Raw genomic sequence first — 27,619 nt, forward strand, 5'->3', positions numbered from 1 at the left:
CCCGGCGGCGCCGGCCGACTGCAGCAGTCGCGAGCCCGAGCGCAGTGGGCGGGCCGCGGCGACGACCGAGGCGGCGGCGGCGGAGGCCCCCGAGGTGCGGACTGGGTGGCCGGCGGGCCGCGGTGGCCTCGGGCAGCCTCTCGGGCGGCCGGGCACTCAGTCCCCGGGCAGTGGTGCTCAGCCCGCCAGGGAGCGGCGGCGGCGACAGCGGACAGGTTGGCGTGGGGGCAGGGGCGCAGCCCGGGGCAGAGAGGGAGCCCGAGCCAGGCCATCTCCAGCCATGTCCGACGAGGCGTCGGCCACCACCTCGTACGAGAAGTTTCTAACCCCCGAGGAGCCCTTCCCGCTGCTGGGAGCCCCTCGCGGGGTGGGCACCTGCCCCAGCGAGGAGCCAGGTTGCCTGGACATCAGCGACTTCGGCTGCCAGCTCTCCTCTTGCCATCGCACCGACCCGCTCCACCGCTTCCACACCAACAGGTACGAACCGCGGCCGAGGGTGCGGGCGGGGTACCCCCCCCACCCCCACCGCTCCAGCGGCAGGTCGCCGGGCGCCCAGAGCCTGGCCCTGCGCCCTCCCGCCCCTCCCCCACGCTCCCCGACCCGCGCTCCTTCCCGGCGGCCCCCCTCCCCACCCCCCCCCCCCCCCCGTTTTCACCCTCGCCCTCCTGGTTTTCTTTTGGCCGGCATTTTACTCTCCCTCTCTTCCCCCATTCATCTTCTGACCGCAGCGACTCCTCCCTTCCCCCTCCCGCCCCTTCTGTGCCCTGCGAATCCCAAACCCCCACCCTTGGTATTTCGATGCTCCCCTGTTTCCATCCAGCCGCAAAAGTTTAACCCCTTCCATTTCCGGTACGCTATTAGAGTGGCTTTCGGATGGCTCACAATCAACCCATGGATCTTTTGAAATGTGGCACTTTTAAAGCCAGAATCTTCCTTTTCCCAATTTCTAACCTGTCTCACAGCCCTATTCCCCTCCCCCCCCATTTTTTAGTGAAGCTCTAGCAAACCAGACGATTGTTTTTTCTCCCTCTCCTTTATTAACTCCCTGCCTTAGCGCGTTAGGCCCTGCCAAAATGTATAAGCTTAAATCTGGAAGGTTCCTTCATGTAGCGTATCCCTTGGTTTGCTCCCCCAGTGGAGGGATGGAGTGAGGCTTGGGATGGGCTTGATTAAACAAATTTATTCAGAGGATGCATTCCCTAACTGGTTTTATTGGAAGGTAGAGTGTTCTGGAGAATTCTCACATGCAGGCATTTCAGTGTTATACCAAATGTAGGGAATTTGAAGATGTTTTACACATAGCTCCAACCTTTAATATAGGTGGATATTTGAGATGCATATACAAAGGCCTGGGAGGGTGTGTGGACAAGGGAGGAGGAGAAGGGTTCAGCTATGGAAAACACTGAAGTTGAATTAAGGAGTCTAGTTCTGATTTCTGATCCAATTTACAATATGAGCGTGAACAAGTTCTTCAACATTTTAATGTCTTTTGCATGTGCCCCCCGCCTCTTGAATCAGTCTGCAGATTTACTGAGCTTCTGAGGTACAAGGAAAGTATAAAACATGATTCTTACTTGAAAGAAAGTTTTAGTCTGGAAGCAAGGTGATGTAGTTAAATAATTATGCAGAACATCAGTATAACATATTTGAAAAGTGGTAGTAAATTTGTTATGACTATTCCAAATCCTCATTGCAAAAATTAGGAAACTGAGGCCCAGAGAGAAAAGACTGAGTACAAGGTCATAAAACCGAGTTAGGCAAAGCCAGGACTACTCCTTTGGAACCAGTGATGAAACTTGGAACAGCACTAATGGCTCCAGTGTTATAAATGGTTGTTACAGTTTCTTAGACTAACTCCCAGAAGCCTATTTAACTCATGATGATGTGACTATAACACGAATGTAACATACTCACGAAACCAAGTGTGCTTAGGGCTGTCTACGCTGGAAAATAATATAAAAAATACTTTTGCACATATTTGATATTTAAGTTTTGCAGGTTGGGAACAAGTCGTATATGCAGGAAAGTTAAACGATTTCAGAATTAGCCCGCTGTTGATGAGGGCAAGGGAGTGGGGACAGAGGGAGCGCCCTGCCAAAAAGGGTGGGGGTCATGGGGAGTGAAGCAAGGAGAAGAATACATTTCTTACTGCTTGTTCTCTTCTTTCTCCTCCTCCCCATTTTTCCTTGTTTTTCTACCCCTTTCTTAGAGACCATGGTAAGTCAAGGTTGTTTTCTAGAATGGGGCAGTGAAGATAGAGGGGGAGGTTCCTGTTCAGCCCCAGGTTTTCCAAGGCAAGCATTATTTTTCCTAGTTACAGCCTGCTTTTCTAAAACCTCCCTCTCCTACCCTGCTTTTTGCAGGCTTGGAACGGCAGTGGGAGGTCTAATGTATCCTGTTCTGTACCCTTTTCAGCAGAGATTCGGGGAAGCAGAATCAGCAGCACTTACTCCGGATGATGTTTCTGCCCAAGGCTACCTTGCTTTTTAAATCTTTTCTCCTGGAATGTTCTGCCGCCTTACCCCTCCTCAAGATGGTGTTTGAGAGGACCATATGCTTCCGGTCATTTTAGGGAGAAGCAAACAGCTAAATCATGTATAGGGGCAAAGTTTAGTTTAAGGAGTTGTTTTATTTTGAATTTGTATGTGTCACTTTTTTCTTCATACCACATCATTCACCAATTCAAGCACCAATCCAAAAATCAATCTGAATAGTTGAGTACGGATATTCTGCTTTGGGTTTAGTCATTACAAAACAAATTTCATTAAGAGTAGAAAGCTTGCCAGTGGGTAGATACTTGATTTGCCATTATTTTGCTTTTTCGTTGTTACCTGATAAGGAAACTGTGAAGAGTATTTAACGCCATGTAAGGGTCTTGTGATGATGACAATTTTGGGCCTGCTCCTTTGCCAGACTCTGGGCGCTATTTGCAGTTGTCGTTAACCAAGAGAGTCAGGGCACTAGTACTTATGATCCTTAAGGTTGAATGTTTATAGTGTTCAGATTAGTCACCTGTGACTTAGGTCGGTGTGTCATTGGTCTAGGTTCAGCTGAAGATAAATTACACGAACACAGCCAGTTTCCTAAGAATTCACACTTTCCCAGGAGTATCTTTTAGGATTTTATGACCAAGTTGGGTTTGTCTAGAACTTGGGGAGAATAAAATTAATCTCAATAAGCCAAAAAGCTTAATTTTTTTAATTGAGATGTCAATATGGAATATATATAGTGTTTAAGACATTTTTCTTTGGTTTTGGGGACAAGATTTTTCTGATGTAATTGTGGGTTTTGTCTTTGTCCACTGTAACCCTCCACTGTCATCAAAAAAGGATGTCATTTAGCAAATTGAAAAAATTATAATGCTATTGGTAGGTCCTATAATTAAAATGTGAGATGAAGGAAGTTAATATGAACTACTTGATGTGTTATTCTCTTCATCTTTCAGGAGTACATCAGTACTTTGAGCAATCTTGAAAAGCGTGTAGGAGGACAGTGCCTCACTTTTGTACACCCTTTTGGCAGGATACGAAATGAACTATTGTATAAAGCAGTTACTCAGTTGTGTGATTTTTTAGAGCCCCATTTTCAGTCACCATTAACCAGAAAAACCCCAAGACTGCTGTGTGCCCTTTGTGCCACCCACAGTTTTCCTATCTCAGTGTAGAATTAGAGATGCAGAATTGCTGTGAGCTGCAGGTGGGAGAACCACGTTTCGTGAAGTGAGATAGGTTCCAGAGGCAGGAGGCATTTGCTTGGGGGACTTGTTGAGACAAGCTGACAGTGGGGAGCAGGCTTGGGAGAACTATCCAGGCTAGAAATGTGGATTTGGGCTTAATCAAAACAAATTCTAGTAGCGTGATAGGAGTGGAGCTGTGGGTTACAAAGGTTGAGAGAGTAGAAGAAACTTTTCAATAAATTTAGCAGGGAGAGGAAGGAGAGGAGATGTAATAATTTGAAAAAAAGTGAAGGTTTCTTCGTTTGTTTTTTGCCTTGTTTAGTCTTTCTTTTCCAAGAATAGAGATTTTAGCTCCCTAGAAGCAGCCCACAGGAAAGGGAGAAATTGAAAATACAAGACAGGTGGGATGACAGGAGATGGGTGGGATGAACTCAGAAGCCCACGTGGAAGAATTAGCCTAGAAGTGACATAGGATGGTTTTTACTTCCAAGACTGTAAAAGGGGGCGGGAGGCATGGATAACCATCCCAGGACAGTTGAGGTCGCTGGGAGGAGGGTTGGGAATTTGAGTGAGTAGAGTAGGGGGGTTGTGTCATCTGCTCTAACTTGGGACCCCGATGGCCTGTTGGGCTCTGGAGGAGTAGCAGAGGTCAGGGTGTCTGTATCGGGATTCTGGCAGGGAGTCAGTAATGAATACAATAGATGATAGTGGACTGTTCCCTGAGAATGAATGCATGGCGTGGATTTGGAATGACTTTCATCAGTGACAGTAGGACTTTATTCCACCATGCTCCTTGGCTGGATTCTCATCCTGAGAATTAATATTTAGGTCTGCCTGAGAGACAAAGGGCTGCAGAAGAATGTGTATATGGTGTACATGCTTTTCTTAATTTTACCAAAATATTACTGAAAGTCCTTTGTCTGTGTATTCTTGCTGAAAAGCCTTAGAGGTAAATGTTCTTGCTTTACTTTTTTTTTAATTAACATTTGGGCAGCAAGCCTAGTTATTGAGTTAAACCCCCTTTCATTGGGATTCTTTTCAACAATTTTCTTTTAAGATACAGAGAGAGTCTTTGTGAATAATTTTAGGGTTCTAGCTAGGATCTTAGTGTTCGGTAGCTTTCTCTTAGTGGAATAAAATGTCAGGGCTTTGTAAATTTGAATAGTTCAGTGCTGAGCATATGCACACAGTGGTCATTCATTATACTTTTGAAGCCAACAGAACAGTCTAAAAGAATCACACTTAAATTTTTATTAAAAAGCTCATTATAGAAAATTGTGGGCACATACAGAAGTATAAAGACCACTCATCATCCCTTTCACTAAAGATAACAACTGTCAACATTTTGATGTTCTTTCTATGTTTATATACAATTTTTAAAAATCAAGCTCAGGCTGTGTGTATAAATCGTGACCAGGGTATTTGCACTTACATTGTGAGTGTTTTCCTTTTCAGTAAATAGTCAGAAAATAGATTTTTTTTGTTTTGGGGACGTGAGGGAGATTGGCTCTGAGCCAACATCTGTTGCCAGTCTTCCTCTTTTTGCTTGTGGAAGATTGTCCCAGAACTAACATCTGAGCTAACATGGCTTGCTGAGCAGTGTGTAGGTCCACACCCAGGATGCAAACCCGTGAACCCCAGGCCGCTGAAGCGTAGTGTGCCAACTTAACTACTACACCACAGGGCTGGCCCCGGAAAATAGATTTTTAATGATTATAAATAACTTTATGTATTATATAAATATATATTACATTTATAATGATTATAAGAACACCATTATTACTTAATTATTCCACATGTTTGGGGGCATTTATTTTCCCTTTTTTGGCTATTATAATATTGTTTGGACATGTTTGTACAGACATCTGTTTTCCAAATTTCTCTTTGGGGAAGAGGATAGATTACTAGAAGAGCAATTACTGAATCCAAAGGAATGAACCTCTTTAAAGCTCTTATATATACACTACTGAATTGCTTTTCAGAAAGATTATGCCAATTCAGCCTTCCCACCAGCAGTGGATAAAAGTACTTCCAACTTTGTTTTTATCCATATTGCCTTAAAATAATAATAAAAATAATGTTTGCAAATTAGAAGGTAATAGCACTTAAAAAAATCTCTAATAGTAAAAAGCATTATTGTTCTATTTTATAAATGATTTGTTTCAAGTATGAGCCCAGTTTCCTTGCTACTGTAAATTAAAAAAAGGAAAGAAAAAAGAGCAAAGGCTTCTAAGAATACCCAGAACCCTGTCATGGATCTGGAAAACTGAGGAATATACTGGTTTTGCCCTAGGGTAAGAGCACAAAACCATGCAAATTCCTGACTCCCTTGTTAGTGATCTAATCAATATTATTAAATTTGGCATAGTTTTTTCAAAAGAAAAGCCATTGTTACTCCTGGAGGGAAACAGATTTCTGCCTATTTTTTGCAAGCTGAAAAGAAATTCTTATTAAAAACAGTTGTCTAATAGCTATTCCTAGCATATAACACAGTACTTGGCACATAGAAGATACTGACTAAATGTTTGTTGAGTGAGTGAATGAATAAAGATTTTAAAAAGTCATATACAATTTAAAGACACCAGAGGAAAAATAGTTTTCCCCGGACACAGTGTAGATATGGTTTACTGTGTCTAGAACAAAACTTGCGATTGCCATTCACAGCTTTGATATTGCCTGACTTGGGCAGTTTGGTTAATTCTCCTAGGTTTGTTGATTTTTTAAAAATGAGGATACTGCCTACCTAACAAGCATGTGATGAAACTAGGTCATATTACAAAGTATTCTAGGATTCTTAGATGAATTTTAGATTTTCGCCTGTTTATAAAAGTTTGTTGACATCTGCTTTTGTATTTACTGAACTATACTAGTTTAGAGTGTGTGTGTTTCAGTGCTTTAAAATCTTCTACCTTTAGCTCAAAGGAAAAGGTGCCGTAAAATTGTCAAGTTGCCCAAATTTTGTAAATCAAGAACTTTGGAATTAAGATTAGCCATACAAAATAAGAGGGGAAGTTAAAAAGTGAAGTACACAAGTCAAGAAAAAACTGGATTTAATGAAGGATGAGAAACAACCTAATAATAGGTAAATAACAGGCTTTTCTTCAGGAAGTCATTATTTCAGTACCTTATTAGTATCGGATATACTAAATCATTGTCTTAAGGATTAATTCCCTAGGCTACTGCCAAAGCAATGAAGATTATTTTGTGAATAGTATAAAGCTAGTGGAAATTTACAAAAGAAAACAGATTTGTAGATTTCAAGATCAAAAAAAGAAAAAATATATAACCCTACAACAAATACTACAGACAAAATGTTAATATCCTTAAATGCAGAAAGAACTCTTAGAAAATCAGTAAGGGAAGCATTAACGCATAGAAAAATGCTGTAGTAAAATAGCTCATAAGTATTTTTAATTTTGATCTTGCCAGTAATCAAAGAAAGAAAATTGATATAAAAATGTTTTTCTCCTATCCGATAGGTAAAAATTTTAAAAATGAAAATTCCAGTGCTGTTGAGGTTGTGGTGAAATGAGCACTTATAGATACTGCTTTGGGGAGTGTAAGTTGGTGTAGCCTTTCAGAAAGCTGTTTAAGTATACTGTGACCCTTAGAAGTGTTCATATTCTTTGACTCAGTACTTTCCTTTCCAGTAATCTAGCCTGAGAGATTATATATCTGGATAAATAATTCTAAACAAAAAGGTTCATCTCAGTATTATTTGTAATACCAAAAAAACCTGGAAACCGCCAAAGTATCTATAATTGAGGGGGTAAGGTTAAATAAATTGTGATACACTTAATAAATGGAATATTATATAGATATTAGAATGTTTTCAAGTAATATACTTGGGGAAATGTTCAGTATATAATGTTAAGTGAAAAAAAGCAGGATACTAAAATATACCTATGCAGAATGCTGATTCTGTAAAAAAATATGTATGCATGTAGAAAAACGTACCAAAATATTAGGGATTAGTTATTGCTGGGTAATGGAATTATTGGTCATTTTAATCTTCTTCATCACTCCTTTCTTACTCCACCATCTTTGTAATGATCCTGTATAACATTGATATGTAAATGTTACTTAAATATAAGAAACACTTTTTGAGCTTCTACCTGTGTACTTTGTTGGTGCTTTTCGCTGCCCTGCAATGACTACCCTCTTCCTTTAATAATAATAATAATAATAATAATAATCATAGCTGCCATGTCTTGAGCACTTTTTCAGTATGCTAAGTGCTCTGTCTGCATTTTCATGTAATCTTCACAGTATGCACATTTTAAAGATGAGGACGCAGGCTTGGAGAGGCTGTGTTTTGCTTAAGATAAACAGCAGGCAAGTGACAGAGCAAGAATTTGAACTCAGGCTGACTCCAGAGCTTACTCACAACCACTAAGCTATGTTTTGTTTATGGATGAAGGTTTTACTTTACTCCTAATTTAAATACATTTTTCTTTTAAAGTATTTTATAGAAATTTTTAGACAGATACAAAAGTAGAGAGAATAGTGTAATGAACCCCATATACCCATGATGCAGCTTCAGGAATTATTTGCACGTGGTGGTGTGTTTTATCTTACCCCTACTCATTCCCCAAACCCTTCCTTATTATTTTGGGATAAATCCCAGACATATTTCATTCATAAATATTTTAGTATAAGTCCTAAGTGCTCCTAAGAAAATAATCACAATATCATTATCATGCCTAAAAATATACCCACATTCCTCATAAATGTCATAGAAGTATCCTATTAATATCTTAAGATTGTGTGGATTCTGTAGTTCCTGTTGTGATTTCTTTTGTGTTGTGTTTTTAAGGTGGAACTTAACTTCTTGTGGAACAAGCGTTGCCAGCTCAGAATGCAGTGAGGAGCTGTTTTCATCCGTTTCTGTTGGAGATCAAGATGATTGCTATTCTCTGTTAGATGATCAAGACTTCACTTCTTTTGATTTATTCCCTGAGGGGAGTGTCTGCAGTGATGTCTCTTCTTCAATTAGCACATACTGGGATTGGTCAGATAGCGAGTTTGAGTGGCAGGTACGTGTTTTTTTTTTTCTTATATTGCCATCATTACTCCATAAGTAGAAGTATGGATTTTTATTTTGATATTTTCATCTCTGCCTTAAAGTAAATTTCTCTAGCATTTATCCAATCCTGCAGATTCTCTGACAGCAGTAAGAATTAGATGGAATATGTAGCCTTTATTTTTGCTAATGTACCTTTTAGGCTTCTGATGCTACAGATATCCTTTTGTAGATTTTCATGTAATTTAATACTTGTATAATGTTTCCATTATTATATATCATCAGTACCTTTCTGTTCATGAATGCAAGCAAATTTACTCTTCCTACATTATAATAAATAGTCTTTGTGTCCTTATAGGCACAATATCTTTACATCAGGGTCACGTTATAGATCTAAGATCACAAACCACTATTACCATGAATGCATAATTTTTAGTTCTGTTATCAGAAATACAATATAATTTCTCATTTGTATTCTCTTCATATGAAGAGATGTTTTTCGCCTGACAATGTTTTTTCTTCTTGTGGCACATATCCCGTGTAAAATGGCTTTGTGGCAAATTGTTTGAAAATGCTGTCTTGTAATGAGTGCAATCTATCAGAAAATGTAGATCATGTTATTGTGACATCTATTTTTCTGGTTGTAAAAGACAATAACATTTAAAGAAGCTTTGCTTGCACACAGCAATGATGTAACAGTTACTTGAATGCCCGCTATATTTGAAAGCCATCTAAATACTTGAAGTTGTATTCCAAAAGAGGAATCAAATATTACTTTATTTCAAACAATTTTTTATTAAAATATCAAATAATACAGAATGGCATAAAATTAAAAATAAATCTCCAAGTCCCACTCTGCTCTTGTTACCACTATTAAGAGCTTGTGCAGATACAAGTGTGTTTGCATAGTGTTAAAAACACACACACAGGGGCTGACCAGGTCCCGTAGTGGTTAAGTTCGTGCACTCTGCTTCAGCGACCTGGGATTCGCAGCTTTGGATCCCAGGCCCGGACCTATACACCGCTCATCAAGCCATGCCTGGTGGCATCCTGCATACAAAATAGAGGAAGATTGGCACAGATGTTAGCTCAGGGACAATCTTCCTCAAGCAAAAAGAAGATCTGCAAAGGATGTTTAGCTCAGGGCCAATCTCCCTCACCAAAACAAACAAACAAACAACAAAAACAGACACACAAATGGGATCATACTTCAGCCACTGTTTGGCTCTTTGCTTCTTTTCGACTGATGTATCTCATTCTTTTTGATAGCTGCATCATAATTTATTTAATCAGTTCCCTAATAATGGATGTTTAGATTGGTTTTCAGTTTTTTTGTTTTATAAACAATGCTACACTGAAAACTAAGAGCTTTTAAAGAGGAAAAAACATCCACAGCCCTTCTATTTTTATATCTTGTCTCATTTCAAATGCTTCTATTTTATTTATGGTTGTAAATATGATTTGGATAAAAACTTATAAAAAATTTTTAACTAGAAAAATTGAGATAAAATTCACTTTTTAAATAATTTTTAAAGTGTATAATTTAGTGACTTTTAATATATTCACAGTGTTGTGCAGCTGTCACTTCTATCTAATTCCAGGACATTTCCATTGCTCCAGAAAGAAACCCATACCTGTTAGCAAATGGTCCCAATTCCCCTCTACCTCGGTGCCCTGGCAACTACTAATCTACTTTAACTATGGATTTGCCCTTCTGGACATTGCATATAACGTACTCATAGAATATGTGGCCTTTTGTGTCTGGGTTCTTTCGCTTAGCATAATGTTTTCAAGGCTCATCCATGTTGTAGCCTCTAACAGTACTTCATTCCTGTCTTAGCTCCAACCGCTAAAACAAATACCATAGACTGGGTGGCTTAAATAACAAATATTTATCTCTCACAGTTCTGGTGGCTGAAAGTCCAAGATCAGAATGCTTTCATGGTCAGGTTTGGTGAGGACCCTATTCCTGATTCGCAGATGGCTGCCTTTTGCTGTATCTTCACATGGAGTGGGGAGAGAGAGCTCTGGTCTCTTCATCCCCTCATCAGGTCACCAATCCCATCATGGGGGCTCCACCCTCATGACCTCATATAAACCTAATTACCTCCCAAAGCCCCACCTCCCAATATCATCACATTGGGGATTAGGGCTTCAAGATATGGCTTTGGGGGGACATAAATATTCAGTCCACAACAATTCATTTCTGTGGCTGAATATTCCATTGTATGGGTACATCACATTTTGTTTATCCATTCATCAGCTCATGGGTTGTTTCCACTTTGGGGTTATTATGAATAATATTGCTGTGAACATTCAGGTGCAAGTTTTTATATGGATATATATTTTTAATTCTCTTGAATATATACTTCGGAGTAGAATTGCTGGTTTATGTGATAACTTTATGTTTAATTTTTGAGAAACTGCCAAAATATTTTCCAAAGTGGATGTACCATTTTACATTTCCACCAGCAATATGTGAAAGTTCCAATTTCTCCACATCCTTTCCAACACTTGGTATTGTCTGTCTTTTGATTATAGCTATCCTACTGTGTGTAAAGTGCTATCTCATTGTGGTTTTGATTTGCCTTTCCCTAATGATGAAAGATGTTGAGTATCTTTTCATGTGCTTAATGGCCATTGGTATATCTTAGGAAAAATGTTTATTCAAATCCTTTGCCCATTTTTAAATTGTGTTATTTGTCCTTTATTGTTGAATTGTAAGAGTTCTTTGTATATTATGGCTACTAGAGCCTCACATAAATTATTTGCAAAAATCTTTGCCATTCTGTGGGTTCTTTTCACTTGATAGTGTCTGTTCACTCGATAGTGTCCTTTGGCACACAAATGTTTTTAACTTTACAGAAGTCTAATTTATCTGTTTTTTCTTTGAATGCTGTGTTTATGATGTCATAATTAAAAAACCATTGCTTAATCCAAGGTCATGCAGATTTTCACATTTCTTTTTCAGAGTTTTAGAATTTTAGTTCTTACATTTAGGTCTTTGATCCATTTTGAGTTATTTTAGATTTACGGTGTAAGATAGGAGTCCTGATTCTTTCTTTTACATGTAGATATCCAGTTGTCCCAGCACCATTTGTTGAAAAGACTATATTCTTTCCCTATCAAATGATCTTGGTACCCCTGTGGAAGTGAATTGGTCATAGATGTATAGGTTTAGTTCTGGACTCTCAATTCTTCTTCATTGCTATATATGTCTGTCCTTATGCCAGTACCACACTGTTTTAATTACTCTAGCTTTGTAGTAAAGTTTGAAACCAGGAAGTATGAGTTCTCCCACTTTGTTCTTCTTTTATCAAGATTGTTTTGGATATTTGGGGTTTTTTTTTGCAGTTCCATATTAATTTTAGGATCAGGTTGTCCATTTCTGCAAAAAGGGCAATTGGAATTTTGATAGGAATTGCATTGAATCTGTAGATAAATTTGGGGAATAGTGCCATCTTAACAATATTAAATATTCCACTCCATCAACATGGGATAGAATGTCTTTATTTATTTGGGTCTCTTTAAATTTCTTTCAGTGATATTTTGTAGTTTTCATTGTTCAAGTCTTGTACTTCCTTGGTTCAGTTTATTCCTAAATATTTTATTCTTTCAATGCAGTTTTAAATGGAATTGTTTTCTTAATTTCATTTTCAGATTGTTTATTGCTAGTGTATAGAAATACAGCTGATTTTTGTATATTGATTTTGTATACAGCAACTTTGCTGAACTCATTTGTTAGCCATAATAGTTTTTTTCTGTGTGGATTCTTTAGGGTTTTCTATATTAAAGATCATGTCATCTGTGAAGAGAGAGTGTTTTCCTTCTTCCTTTCTAATCTGGATAGGTTTTTTTTCTTGCTTAATTACCCTGCCTAGAGCTCCAATACGATGTTGAACAGAAGCAGCAAAAGCAGCATCCTTGTCTTTTTCCTGATCTTAGAGGAGAAACTTTCAGTCTTTCACCATTGAGTGTAACATTAGCTGTAGGTTTTTCATGGATGCCCTTTATCATATTGAGGAATTTCCTTCTGTTCCTAGTTTGTTCAGTGTTTTTATCTGAAAGGGTATTAGATTTTTCTCAAATGCTTTTTCTGCATTATTGAGATGATCATGCAGCTTCTCTCCTTTATTCTACACTCATGCATCACTTGACGGTGGGGATACATTCTGAGAAGTGCTTCATTAGGCAATTTCGTCATTGTGTGAACAGCAAAGAGTGTACTTACACAAACCTAGAAGGTATAGCCTCCACACCTAGGCTCTGTAATACTAATCTTATGAGAGCACGGTTGTATGTATGGTCCGTCGTTGAAAGAGACATCATTATGCAGCACATGACTGTATTGGTATGATGTACTACATTGACTGATTTTTGTATGCTGACCCACCTTGCATTCCTGGAGTAAATCCTAATTGGTCATGGTATACAATCCTTTTAATATGCTGCTGGTTTTGGTTTGCTAGTATTTTGTTGAGGATTTTTGCTTCTGTATTCATAAGGGATATTGATCTGTAGTTTTCTTGTGATGTGTTTGTATCGCTTTGGCCTTGGAGAATGAGTTAGGAAGTATTCCTCTTTCTTCTGGATAAAATACTGTAATAAGTTGTTCTCATTTAACATGTAAACTTTTTCATGATCTTCATAATGACTCTGTTTTTTTGCTGAGGAAGATTAGCCCTGAGCTAACATCTGTGCTAATCTTCCTCTATTTATATGTGGGTCACCACCATAGCATGGCTGATGAGTGGTGTAGGTCCACACCTGGGGTCTGAACCTGCAGACCTGGGCCACTGAAGCAGAGCACGCTGAACTTAACCACTAGACCACAAGGCTGGCCCTCATAATGACTTTTTTAATGACTACATAATATCCCGGATACTAGATGTGCCAGAACTTGTGAAACCATTCCCCTATTTACATCTGCCTCAGTCTTTTTTCTGTTATAGATACAGCAGTGAGCATGTTTATCTGGGTACCTTTTTATTCTTCAGTGCCTCATTTTTTTAAATGCATGCTTTGTATTTAAAATCAGACTACAAGGATTCTTAATAAAGTGTAGTCAGATGGACTCATGATAATTCTGAGAAAAATTCTTTATGCTTATTTCATATGTTTTATTTAGAGTTCTTTTTCATAATGTTGCCAAGTGGCAGGTGTTTTTTCTTATTTTAATTGCTGACTTTTTCACTCATTTCATGAGGAATTACAGTGGAAAACTGTCCCCAACCACTCACTGTTAATGTGCATGACTGACTACAACATTGCCTACAATACTGAACAAAAATAAGACCTGCCTTAGTAATGTGTTTTCCCGCTTCTCAAATTGGAGTGTGGGTACTCTGTTACCATGGATATTTGCTACTTAAATATGCTGAAAGGTTTAAAACGCTCTCTTGTCTTTGTAGGACCTCATAATGATGAGCAGTAAATTATCCAAGAAGATAATTACAAATTATGTGTTAGGATTCATATAGACTAACAATCATTGACTGTAGTTTAAAAATTTGTATTACCTCTGTTCTGATTAAAAACCGCATCTCTTGAAGTCTTTCTTTTTAACAGATATTTCAGTTACTACTAAAGTAAATATAAATGATTCATAGATTCTCTGGGAAGAAAAATACTAACTACTTCATAAGGCAGGATGTTACCTGAGAATGAAGCAGCATCTTAGCATTTGAAGTAGCATCAAAGCATTTTGCTGTGCTGATAGTTTTCTTTGCTTGCAGTCCTTTTATTATTAAAGATGCATTTGACTGTTCTTAGAGCTTGAGAAATTATTTTATTCTTGAGCAGGAAAGCATAGAAAATTTAAAGAGTGAGTAATTCAGCTGTCACTTTGAAACCTAGAGGTGCAATCTGAAATTACACATCAGCTGTTACAGAAATGAGCTTACTCATAAAATTTTGCTGCATACTGCAGAAAATATGGTAGAGGTTTGATTTAATTCTCCCTACTTGTCACAATTACTGACTATAATATAAATAAACCAAATATTGTTGCTCATGAAAAATATGGGGTGAGAATTATCAAGCATTTTTATCCTGAAATATATTATCAGTCATAAAGTGGAAAATTGCTGGTCTAATAAATATACAGGAGCCCATACAATTAATTCTGATGTACATCCGCAGCTCTAATCCCATCTCTCCAATTGACTACTTGACATTTCCACTCGAATGACCTTATTATTTAACGCTAACCCATTATCTTATGCTGAGTCCTTGATCAGTAATGCAACTTTCAATTACAGTGTTTCCATGGAAAAAAAATAGATTCTGCTTTGAGACCTGTCTTACAGTGTAGTGAAAAATGACTACTGTCATTTCAAAGGACAGTTGTACTTGGCTTTTCTCATTACAAACTCTCCATATCCCAAAATACATTCTTCTCTCATTCCAAACTACCTGCAAGGCAAGACGGCCTGGCAAGTTGAAAGCACTAGGCTTGTGTCCTACTTTGGATATTACCACTAACCATATGACCCTCCCTAGACATCATTTTTCCTTATTTGTAAAACGAGAGTGTTGGACTAGAAGATCTAGAACATTGCTTTAGGTCTGTTGCTATAAAAATTAAGGTCTTTAAGTGCATCACCCTGGATGGGTTGTATGATTGTGAAATGTCACCAGCTTTCTTCTGGTCTCACATGTGGTCATCAGACTATTATCCTTATCCACTCACTTATTAAATAGTCTTGTTAAGTGTATTTCATTCAAAATTTTCCCTATCTGTTGCCATTTTTCTTTCCATTTTTGCTTATCTTAGTCCAGGCCTAGATCATAAGAACTTTCTGTCTAATTTGAGTCTTTCCTCACTTTACTTTGTCCCCATACTGCTTTTTAACTCATCTTCCCTTAACACCAATTTCATCAAGTTGCTTCTCCTTAGAAAAATGTTATTGGCCTACTACTATGTATCACGTAACAGCTTCTGGTTCATTTGCTAAGCTTTCAAATCCCTAGCACTGTTTTCGTATTTTAATCATAGTGGTCTCCTTAACTCATCCTTTTTTTTTTCGTCTATGGTTTGATTAAATTATTTTCCTTACCTGAATGCCTTTTTCTTTTCCCCATTCTGTCATTTTGAGAAACTACCTCGTGAAACTTAACCCAGCCGCTTTAGTAACACGTGGCATTCTCTGAGGATTTATGCTACCTTTTCTAAGGGTTCAAAGCCGTGGCAAGGGAGCGGAAAAGGAAAATACATCGATTTATTGTCACCTATGTGCCAGGCATGTTACCTCATTTAAACCTCTCAACTGTCCTTTGAGATGGGTGGCATTAACCATAATTTACGGAAGACTCTGAGGCTCAAAGAAGCAAACTAACCACCACAAGATCACCCGGCTAGTGAGCAGTGCAACTGGATTGGACCTCTGTTTTGGATCTTTTTATTTCTCCCTGAAAAAATGGCCAAAGAACCAGTAATTGCCCTTTTTTACAACCCCTCCTCCAATAAACACAAACAGAATTAAAGGCGTAAATTTAAGTGCTTAACATGTAGTCTGCCATCTAGCAGATATTTGCTAAAGATTTAGATGAACATTTTTCTTAAATTTTGAGAGTAGTGATATTTTGAGAGTTCCTTTCTCTACCTAATTTGTCAAAGGAGCTTGAAGTCGGGGAGGCCTTTCATCTAAAAGTAGTGTCTCATTTTATTTTAGGAACCCCAGGGAGATCTTTAATGTAATAGTATTGTGATTTGAAGTCTTTCAAGGGGAAAGTAGCAAAACATTTTCTTTTTTGACGTTAAAGGCTGAAAAAGAGATGGCCTTCATCTGTGCATTCGGCGGCAATCATCCTTTCATGACACTGACTAGATAACGTTAGGGCTAAGGGTGAACAATTCAGTGTTAGTTAATGAGATTTTAAAGGAAGTCATACAAATTGCTGGAAGTCACTTACGCCCTTGGATTCATCAATGACTGTCAAAATGAAAATGTGGTTTTAAGAGTAGTAACTAACTTAGACAATTTTATTCTAAACATCATGGTCACCTTGCATAGTGATTAACTCCATTTTTGTGTCTTCACTCGTCTCTTCTATGTGATTGAATCCCCGATACCTGCCCCCTTGTAGCTCTCCTAAGCTGTAATCCTGCAGCATCATCTTACTGCTAGATATTTCCTTTGATGACCTGTCGTCTCAAACCTAGCATTTGTCATTTGCTATGTTGTATAATTGTATGTTTGTGTTATTGCATTATCTTCCTTAGTAGAGCATAATGTCCTTGTGTGAGCACCATCACTTGCGCTCCTTTGAATCCCCTGTACCTATGAAAGTGCTCTGGGTACAGTAGGAGGCCAAATACACGTGATTGCAATCTTCTTCACAGCTAAAGGAGGTTTTCTCTTTTGGTAGCTTCAAAAACCTAGTAATCATCCAGAGTTCAGGTGTAATTGCAAAGTCTATAGAACCAAAAAAACAATACGAAACCAAAAAGTTGTTGATTTGTGCCTTGTGAAAAACGAAAGCATTATCTTTGAAAATTATTATGTATTCCTTGTAGAAGAAAATATTTTATCTTCTTGATGAGTGACTTAAGCACATTTATTTAAAATTAAATCCATTCTGACTTTTGGAGGTGATGGATATATTTATTACCTTGATTGTGGTGATGGTTTTACAGGTATGTGCGTATGTCCAAAGTCATCAAATGGTGTATGTTAAATACGTACAGTTCTTTGTACATCAGTTATAACTCAATGAAGCTGTTAAATATTAAATCCATCCTAACTGGGTTTTAATAGACAATATAAAATATAGCAAATATTTTTGCTGTTCATCTCACTTTAAACTGATGTGATTTTCTGTGTATTAGGCTTACTTCTATTTCCTCTGTCTATACATTGTCTCTTACCATTTTTTAAAAAATTTTTCTAATACTTATGGTCTTTAAAGTGGTTTTCTTTATATTAACACCACATTTTAAATGATTTTGATTGTCTCAAGGTTCTTAATACAGACTTGAAGACAAGGACCATGATTTATTTGTCTCCATATTGGCAGTTTGACTAGCACAGTGTCTGGCAAAGAGCCAGGGAGTGGGAGATCACTCAGGTCCCCTGAGAGTAGACCAGTACCCTTATTCATTATGCTGTGTAGGCCCTAGCCTACATTCACATTATGAATTAAAAACCTTAATGATGATTGACTCTTAAGTTAGCACTTTAACAAGTCTTCCTGATGATTTTAAGCTCTTGGGAAATATCTCTAATTGAATAAGTGTATACAAACAGTATGCTGATGTTGCTGCTTTGTCTAAAATAGGAATGAATCAGAATTAATGGTTTCTGATTCTGTATTTGTTATTAGTCTTTTATTAAAGTAATTTTTAATCAGTATGAAACACGCTGTGGTATTTAAAATGTATATTTTTTTAAAAACTTGCTTTCCCTATCCCCTTCTCCTTATGTTTATCAAGTTACCGGGCAGTGACATTGCCAGTGGGAGTGATGTACTTTCTGATGTCATACCCAGTATTCCAAGTTCACCTTGCCTGCTTCCTAAAAAGAAAAACAAGCACCGGAATTTAGATGAACTTCCTTGGAGTGCAATGACAAATGATGAGCAGGTAGACATCTCGACATTCTTATTTAAAAGGATATCTGTGGAGAATATGTGAAGTGCAATTTATTGCCTATTTAAAGCTACTGGGTAAATGTGGATTGCTTAGTCAATCTGACTTTGAGCTTTAACTGTTTTGCAGGGAACAAATATAACATTAATTGCTTCTGATATTTAAAACACCTAAGTGGCACACTAAAAGATCTGAGATTTTGGCATTGATCTTGTTTATTATAATTTTTCATCACATAGGTGGAATATATTGAATATCTGAGTCGTAAAGTCAGTACTGAGATGGGTCTTCGGGAGCAACTTGATATTATTAAAATAATTGATCCTTCTGCTCAAATCTCCCCTACAGACAGTGAGTTTATTATTGAACTTAACTGTCTCACAGATGAAAAATTGAAGCAGGTATGTAAAGAAAATACAGATTGTACAGCTATTGAAAACACCATTGTCTTATAACATGTAGACTTGAATAATCGTATGTAACCACATAGATAATTACAGTCAAAAGCACTGCTGTGAAATGTCATATTAGAAAAAATGATGGCAATATTTGAGAATGCATGATTTTAAGAGGTTTTATGTACATTTCACCTGGCAGTACTTTTCTGGGATCATGTGGATCTAGAACCTACTGCTTCGGTGTGTAGGCTTTGAAACTTAATGTCACCACTTAAGGGGTGGTTACACTAAGGTATGGATTTATTCTAACTCAACTTAGAAAGACAGAATCAAAATACTGATTATCGAGGGCTATGCTTGAGTGCACATCTGAGCTGAGGGATTTGAGTGGTCTTAGAGAGTAACTGAACCTGGCTAGGGTAAATAACATGTAATGAATTTTCTTTCTGCTCTTCTGAAATACACATTTCTGGTATCTTCTAAATATAGTCTTTATTGCTTTCTTTCTTTCTGGTACATAGCTGAACGAATACTTATGTTCTACTTTTGTTTTTTTTTTATTTTTTGCATTTATCATCATTTGTGAGAAATTTCTCTCCTTTTAGTATTTCAACAGACGTACTAAAATTGTCTACATTCCAGCCCATTTTTCATTAGTATGGTATATTGATGCCTTGCATTTGAAGACAGGTACTGTGGGCCCCTAGCTAAGATTTAGGAAACACCCTAATCTTAGATATAAGCAGCAACTTACTTCAGTCATCTTAAGTGGAGTCCTTTAAAAAATGCCTGATCTCATTTATTTTATGTTATTGTTAGTTTCTGTTTCTGAGTGTTATTTTCTTATAATCCTAAATTCTGGAGGCGAGTAGCCTTCCATTTACTGATACTTTATATGCTTTTAAAATCTAGCTCCATTATATGTATTGTAGAATTTTGAACATTGTCAGTTTTTCTGGTACTTGTTTGTACATTTAGAGATTCTCTTGTCCTTATGCCCTACTTATGTACATATTTGACCGTCTTTAAGTACAACATTCTTTTATTCTTTCCTCCAGTATTTTGAGGCTAGAACATCAAGGAACAGCACTAACCGGTTTTTGTCTGTGCGTTCCAAGGTCAGGAACTATATCAAGGAGCATAGCCCTCGTCAACGGCCCGCAAGAGAGGCCTGGAAGAGAAGCAACTTTAGCTGTGCAAGCACCAGTGGAGTGAGCGGTGCCAGTGCCAGCGCCAGCAGCAGCAGTGCCAGCATGGTCAGTTCTGCAAGCAGCAGTGGGTCCAGTGTTGGAAACTCTGCTTCAAACTCCAGTGCCAACATGAGTCGAGCACACAGTGACAGCAACCTGTCTGCAAGTGCAGCAGAGCGGATTCGGGATTCAAAAGTAAAACGTCTAATCAATACAAAACTTTCCCTTTCTCTATTAACATTAGTACTCCTTCAGATGAATTTCTTGAAGAGTTAAAATTATCCTGCTATCTAGATGCCTGTGGGTTTTGGTTGTAATTGAATAAGCAGAATGCTCTGCTCTTGGACAAAGCCCTCTAGGCCGAGTGCTTTGAAATACTGTTTTGACCCACAGCCATATCACATTCAATTTTACCTGATTTTTGTGTCTGTTTTGAGTATGGTAAATTGATGGAAATAATGAGTGAGTCTCAGGATTGCAATATTGACTGCCACTCACTATTGAGCGGATCTCACTATGTTGCTAATGTTGCTGTCTATTAGCTCCTAAGAATGTTCTGCATGTCTTTGGTGTGTGTTAAATGTTTTCTTAATGTTTTAATCTTGAATGTTTCTTCTTAACTCTTTCAAAAATGTAATAATGCTTTCTCTAATTTCTGTCTACTCTTTTCACAATTGGAAAAATGCTGTACAATATTATTGAGCACGTAAAAAATAGGAGGTGTAAGTGTATATAGAATGGTTCTGTGATGCTTAGCAGGAGAGTTCAATTCCTTGCAGTAGCGACAGTCTGGAGCCAACTTAAGGATGATAACGGTGTCTCTATAACTCTTTGGGAACCACTGGTGACTAGAAGATACACAATGATTCCTTCTCTGGCTCTTACCGAAGTAGCAGAAACATAGCCAGCTTTGTTGGTTGCCAAGGGATTCCTCTGGATATGTGGTCATTCCTTTTTGGCACCAGTGACACGGAATAGAGTACCCACTGAGTTTCTAAATGGGCTTTTAAGTTGGTATTTGCCTAATATGAAAAAGACATGATTCTTTCCCAGCCATTGTAAAATTCCTAGTGTTTTTGGATGAAAGGCACCTTGAAAGCATAAGCATTAGAGATTTTGGCAATGTTCTCTACATTTGTATTCAGTATTGTTCACTATGTGTTCACTCTGCACTGACACCAGTGTAACTTAATTTGATTTCAAAAAGTCTTTGAAATGATTGGCTATCCATAAGTAGCCAAAATGATCAAGTTTCAACCCTTTTCAGAAGATTCACTGGTCTCAAATAGCATAAAAATCGAATCTTGAAGAATCATTTTCAAATCTAAGCCAATGGCTCACTTACTGGAACCAGGATCATACTGCAGAGGAATTTGAACATCTCTAAGAATTGTGAAAATATGGAATTTGAGCCATAAAATACTTTGGAGTGGATATAACAGAAGTGAACTTCACTGATTTAGAAATTTTTATTTTGACAGAAGCGATCCAAGCAGCGGAAGTTACAGCAGAAGGCCTTACGCAAGAGGCAGCTGAAAGAGCAGAGGCAGGCTCGGAAGGAGAGGCTCAGTGGGCTCTTCCTTAATGAAGAAGTGCTGTCCTTGAAAGTGACTGAGGAAGACCACGAAGCAGATGTAGATGTTTTGATGTAATAAGGGTGAATTTATCAGCGTTCTTTCTAAGCATCAAAGTATTCTATCCTTATTTGTTTACATGCATCTTGACCAAACTTTTGGTTAGGGCTGTGCTGATGTACCATTAATAATTTAGGCCAGTGGTTCTCAGCAGGTGGTCCCCAGACTAGCAGCTTCAGCATCACCTGAGAAGTTGTTAGAAATACATAGTATTGGGCCCCACCCGAGACCTAGTGAACCAGAAACTCTGGGGTCGGGACCCAGCATTGTGTTTTAACAAGCACCACGTTATTCTGCCGCACACTCTAGTTTTAAGAACCACTGATTAAGTAAATGTTGTGACTATTTAAACTTTAGGGTGGTTAAGCGGGCTTTTTCAAAAACTAGTACTTTTACACTTTAGAAGATTTCAAGGTACTGCTGACAAGTAGTTTATTGTGTCAGTATATGTACATGTGTAGAGATATAATTCAGTTTCCTTCTTAATGTTACAAGTTCTTAGTTTACTCTCCTAAGGGCCATAGCGTAATTCTCAATTCCTAGTGGACATCTTTTTTTGATGTTGTAGGAGTGGGGTGTGGATTGCTGTTTACAATAGTGCCTTCATTAGGTTTAGTTCTGTTTTTATTCATTATTAACTCAGAGGTGTAAAAGCAGGCCCTAATATCTTTCCTGTTAGGTTTGTTTTTGTTTTTCACTTTATGTAAATTCAGAATCCTTTCTGTAAGTGATAACTACTGAAGAAATAATGTTACTAGTAGCTGAATTTTAGACTTGATGCTCCATTCAAATGGAGAAAGCAATTAAACAAAACAACAAATTCTACTTTTCCACTGCTTTCTGAAATTTTAGGCTGTGAAGCTATCTCAAAGGCAGAAAGTCTCTGTCTCAAGTTCTTTTTCTAGGTCATTTTTTTTTTCAGCACAGCTCTAATTTTAAAACATTTGGCATAACAGCTTCTGGCATGTGAACAGGTAAATGTTCAAAATTAACTAAAGCAAACCCTTACAGTTCTGCTAAACTTAATCGCTAGAAATACACAAAGCAGTGAGAAATAGAAAAAAAACCTTAGCTTGTTGGCTGTTAATAGAACTCTAATTTTAAATGTGAAATCATGGAGTTTCTTTAAATGTTTTCATAGAGAGTTTGTTATCATGAACATTAGAAGTAGTGTGATTCCTTTTCTTCTACCATATGTCCTTTCACATGGGTTAAAGAAGCTGGAAACTGATACTACTGACAATCAAGCTGCTTTCTGACTTTCATAATTAATTTCTTTTCATTGTGGATAACTTTTGAGAGGTAATCATGATTCTGTAGGAGGAGTTGTAATCAATATTTTTTAAAACTATAGCGTCACAGTTTGAAAGGATTTCTACTTTTTTTTAAACTTTTTATCATATCAAGTAACTCGTTAAGAACAAGATTAACGACTTAAATTCTTAATTCTCAGTTGATATAAAGGCTTAACCTTTGCTTACAATCATGTGTTTTGAAAATTTGATTTCATTTTGATTCCTTGAAGGTTAAAGAATTGAAACTGAGGATAAAATTGATATATTGCAGCTTTGCTGAGGTCTGTGGTATGCTTGTAACAGTTTGAAGACTACTAAATTCATACTCTAAAATTTTACTAAAATAAAAGTATATATGTGTGTAAGGTTTCCGTTGGAGCAGTCCTTCTCACTTTTCTCTTACGCCCTCTTTGGTACTCCTAACCAGCTTAGAGGGCCCAAGGAGAGCTTGGGGATAGACCCCAGAATACTCTGAGGAAGGTGGGAAGGGTCAACCTCATTGTGTTTTCCCTTCCAAGTGTAGGAAGTGTAAATGGAGAGAAGAGCAAATACAGCTGAATTCTCTGGCTGCTCTTAGCAAAAGCAAAATTCTGGAGGATCACTGTCAGTTCTCTTTACCTACTCTTCAAGGAAAACAGGCCACTTTTGAAGACCATAGAGCAGCACTGATCTCTTAAATACGTGGCAACAATTTACTTGACGGTGACCAGTAAAAGATCCGAAACAGGGAGTCATGATGTAATAAGATGAATTTCTCCACTCTCTCAACAATCACATAGTCTTATTACCTTAGATTTAACTTAAGTCACTATTAAACAAGTTTACCAAAGCGCCACAAAGCCAGTTTAAAAAGTTTATCCAGGTTTACGTGTTTATAGTAAAGTGCACCATGAAATTTTGTGTAAATCTGGATGCACTGTCTTTACGGTACTACAAATTAGAGAGAGTCCATAAAGTTGGTTTGGAGGAGATTGAAAATACTTCCTCTGATAAAAGAAAAAAATTGAAACAACTTGGGTTTGCTTGTGATCAAAGAGGGAGATTACAGTCTTTCTTCATCCCCCCCCCAAGAAAAAACCCAGCAGAAAAAGACAAAAAGTTCTCTTGCCTTTGTTAATGTGATGTAGTTTTTTCCTGTTTTAATGCTTTGTGTAAATAATTCAAATTTGAGATATGTCTTTCTTGGCATAAGTAATAATTTATTCAATCTGGTATATCTCTGAGTTCAATTTAAAACAAATCCAACTCAATATTTTTTCTTTTTAAATATAAACCCTAACTGACCAGTTAGTAAAAATGTGAGACCTATTTGTCCCAATGTCCATTCTCATCTGTGGAGAATGGACACGGGAGCAAATAAGTCTGTCCCTTTAGAAATAAACCTTGTTAATTGAGGGCATGATAAAGTCCCCTCAGATTTATCCAGAAATATGTTATTAGAGATCTTGTATGTATGTCAACTATATCTCCATAAAACTGGGGGCAAAAAATTTTTCTAGAAGTCTGTCAGTCTCCATCACAGCTTTTTAAAGTACGAACCTTGAGTTAAACAAAATGGCATGTCTTTTTCTACAGTTTTGCAACTGAAAGTAAGGCAATGCAGTATAATGTGTAGTGGAGTATGAAGGGCTAATACATTCTGTCACAAGAACTTAGAGTAAAATAACACTTTTTTTCCATGAGACTTGTGTCGTTTTTTGTTAGGCTGTGGCAGTTTTGTCCATTTCCATTGGGTTAACTGATATTGCTGAATTAATCCCAGAAACTGACTTGTAATTTAATGACTCTGTGGATTAGATGGATATCTCATTTTATTTAGAAATCTCTTAAAAGTGCTAAATCCCCTCATAAAGGAAAAATTCCAAGAAACTACTATATAAAGGTATCCAGATTCTGATGAGCTTTAAAAATTGTGAAATTTATCAAATGTCTTCATAATTAAGCCAAAAATGTTAGTACATGACAAATATAGAAGTCTTATTCCAGATTCTCTAGCAGAGATTTTTGTTCGTGGCTTACTCTCTATAGCCGCATGTGCCTTAAAGGTGACCTCTGTACTTTTTGTCCATATCAGGCTTTTCCCAACTCAAAAATAATCTAGATGTTGTAATTCGTTTTATAAAATGCCCATGCTGTTGGATATCAGTAAGCAAAGCCATTAAATTGAACCAGTCAATGGTAGTAGAGTATAAAACAAAAAAACACCCTTCAGATCTTAAATTTCATTTGCATAACTTTATTTTTGGCCCAGCTAGGTCATTGAAGAACATTGATATTTATCTAAAATATAGCTTAATGTATTCTTTTAATTTTTTTCCCTGAAAAAGGTTATAAGCCAGAATACTCGTAAAACCAGGTAACTCTCAGTATCTGGAAAAGAATTTTCAAGGCAAAAGTACTTCAAGAACAGAGATTATATAGCAAGTTGATTTCCTCGTGAACTTTAGGGATTCTTTGCATTCATTTGTGTGATAGCTGGAAGACTCCCCTCCCCTTTAACAAATTACCTTTCAGCACTTTTATCTTCAAGGAAAATGTTTGCTTGGAATTGGGAGGGTGTTAAAGTCAGTTTATAGTTTGAGATGGTTGATAGGAAAATTCCCAGTTGCATTCAAATAATAGTATTGATGTTGAGCACAGTGACATTCAACATAGCTAAACTTAGAGGTAAATTTAATCCTTAAGAGGACTAGAAGTTAGAAAATAAGTATTTGTATACACATGTACTGTGGTAACTTTGGATTCGTTTTAAGTCTGACAAAGTAAGATAAATTTTATCTTTACAATGAAATTATGCTAAGTGGGTGAGAAGCATCTGAGATATTAGACCTAGGCATCTCTGTCAGCGTGGTATCTGGAACATAGCTCCTTAGAATGCTTAATTCTTATTTCTTTGGCAAATAATTTACTTATTCCAAAAGGCTTAGAAGGAATTCTGACAGTTCCTCTAATTAACTGGCTATTAAGAGTAAGGAAGTTGCATGGTATAGCTGAAGATCTGAGTTGACTCACTAAAATTGTATTTTCATATTTTTTCTAAATTAAAATTGTTTTCAGCCCCCCTCACAATTATGTTTTAAATTAAGGTTATTAATGATTTAACCTAGACCACATGATGGTAAATTAATTTTTAATTTGACATTCATACTGAACTCAGACAAACTGCTTTGGTCTTCTCTGATTTCAATATGCAGTACATTTTCTTTATTGTCAAATTTCTTTATTACATCTTTGTGGTCAATGGAACCTGTGGAAATCTGTGTTCTTTTCTTGTGGTGAGGGATGGGGGTAGAAAAGAAAATTGCTCTAATTATACATATGCATTTTGACTATATAAAGGTAGTTGTAGAATTAATATGTATAAATGACAAGTTAACACTTACCTATTCTGAATTGTTCTAAGGAACAGTGGCCTGAAGCCATGGCTTGTTTCGTGGAGCTGCTTGCTCTTTAATAGTAGCTGACCAATTGGATTTAAGTTGAGACTTTGGGGTTAGGCTATCTAGCTGAGGCTTTTAGGAATGGAGCAGACCATGTCTGTTCCTGTAGTGTATCAATTTAATTTCCTCTTTGAATATTCTAATTTAGATATAGGTGTTATCCATTCGAAATCTTTGTGTTGGGAGTTTAATAGGACTGTTGTCACCAACTATTAAAGATAAATAAACACAGGTATATGTAAAAACATTTCACAGATGGTTCAACATTTCAGTTTTTTTGTTTTAGTTTCAAAGGTTAGTTCTGTAGCATCAATATCATAACCAAAGCAAGTAGGAAGTTGGTTTGGAGAATCTTCAAGTAGTCTTAAATACTGTAATGTATCAGATTGTTAACCAGGATTATTTTCCTGTATTTCTGCTAAATGTATTACTATATTAATGCACTTTTGTATATATAACTGTCTTCTGTACATTCTGTACTTACTACAGTGTATATAAAAGCTGTTTTTCCTGAAGCTGTGAGGGAAAAACAATAGCTGTAACACAAGTCGTTTCTATTTTGAGTTCCTTCCTGTACTTGAACGTAGTAGTTCAGTAGTTAAATCTAAATGAGTATGTATGGTTGTAATTAAAACTGGCAATGTGGCAGAGCTGTCTTTTGAAACTGAATATCAGAATGAAAAGTGTTGTTTTGGTTATTAAGAACAATTGTAATATTTTAATTGTTTCTTTTGATGTATCATGAATTTTTACAAACCCCACTGCTGCTCATTACTTTATACTTCTAAATCCACTCTTTTCATGTTCCATCCCAGAACATTTGTCACCACAGAAGAATTGCTCTCTTTTCTTTTGCTCACAGTTTGGTTAAGGCTCCATAAACTTCTGTTTTGTGAAAGCCCCAGTTTCCCAAATGTCATTGGCAAATCACTTTTTTCTGGAGAGATCGGATTTCTAGAGAGATTAGCATTCATAGTAAGTGAAAAGTATGTCTAACTTTTGTTTACAAAAAATCAATTCTATTTTCCTTACATATTAACCTAGAGTCTTTTTAAGTTAGAATTCTATAAAAAATGTCTGTGAGCAGTTTTCTGTATAGATACAGAAGCAGCTCAGCTCGTCAGCAGCAACTTTCTCTCTTGCCACTAGAGGGCGGCTGCAGTTGCTCTCTCCTTTGGAAAATGTTTTAGCGGCTTTTCTTTTAATTTCAGAGGTTGGAATCAACCTAATTCTCAAAATTCCTTTTGTGATATTAAATCTTTTCATTGATTAGTCAAAGGTAAGTTAATTGAGCTTCTTTAATAAAGCCAGTCTTATTCATGCTTTCCTGCAATCTTCAATTTTTAATAAATGTGAGTTAGATATTAAGTGAAA

At 37.1% G+C, this 27,619-nt stretch overlaps 1 protein-coding gene across 2 annotated transcripts; it reads left to right on the forward strand.

Moving 5' to 3' along the window:
* Positions 1 to 280: 280 nt before the first annotated feature.
* Positions 281 to 27,619, forward strand: FAM199X (family with sequence similarity 199, X-linked). Of its 2 annotated transcripts, none has more exons than XM_023634283.2 (6): positions 281 to 477; positions 8,493 to 8,712; positions 18,133 to 18,282; positions 18,528 to 18,689; positions 19,805 to 20,071; positions 21,358 to 27,619. In XM_023634283.2, the coding sequence occupies exons 1-6, from the start codon at positions 281 to 283 to the stop codon at positions 21,526 to 21,528; spliced, it is 1,167 nt and encodes a 388-aa protein (XP_023490051.1). In that variant the 3' UTR covers positions 21,529 to 27,619. The 2 variants fall into 2 exon arrangements, with proteins under 2 accessions (XP_023490051.1, XP_070114492.1); XM_070258391.1 differs by having other exon boundaries at positions 19,805 to 19,942.

The sequence above is a fragment of the Equus caballus genome, chromosome X, assembly GCF_041296265.1.
Source record: "Equus caballus isolate H_3958 breed thoroughbred chromosome X, TB-T2T, whole genome shotgun sequence".
NCBI classification, from domain to species: Eukaryota; Metazoa; Chordata; class Mammalia; order Perissodactyla; family Equidae; genus Equus; species Equus caballus.

Bases quoted from the DNA above. Each gene is read 5' to 3' on its own strand.
- FAM199X (XM_023634283.2), top strand. From the start codon at position 281: ATGTCCGACGAGGCGTCGGCCACCACCTCGTACGAGAAGTTTCTAACC. The intron at 18,283-18,527 runs GTAGACATCTCG...TTCATCACATAG, and splicing joins CAATGACAAATGATGAGCAG to GTGGAATATATTGAATATCT. The intron at 18,690-19,804 runs GTATGTAAAGAA...GTGCGTTCCAAG, and splicing joins CAGATGAAAAATTGAAGCAG to GTCAGGAACTATATCAAGGA.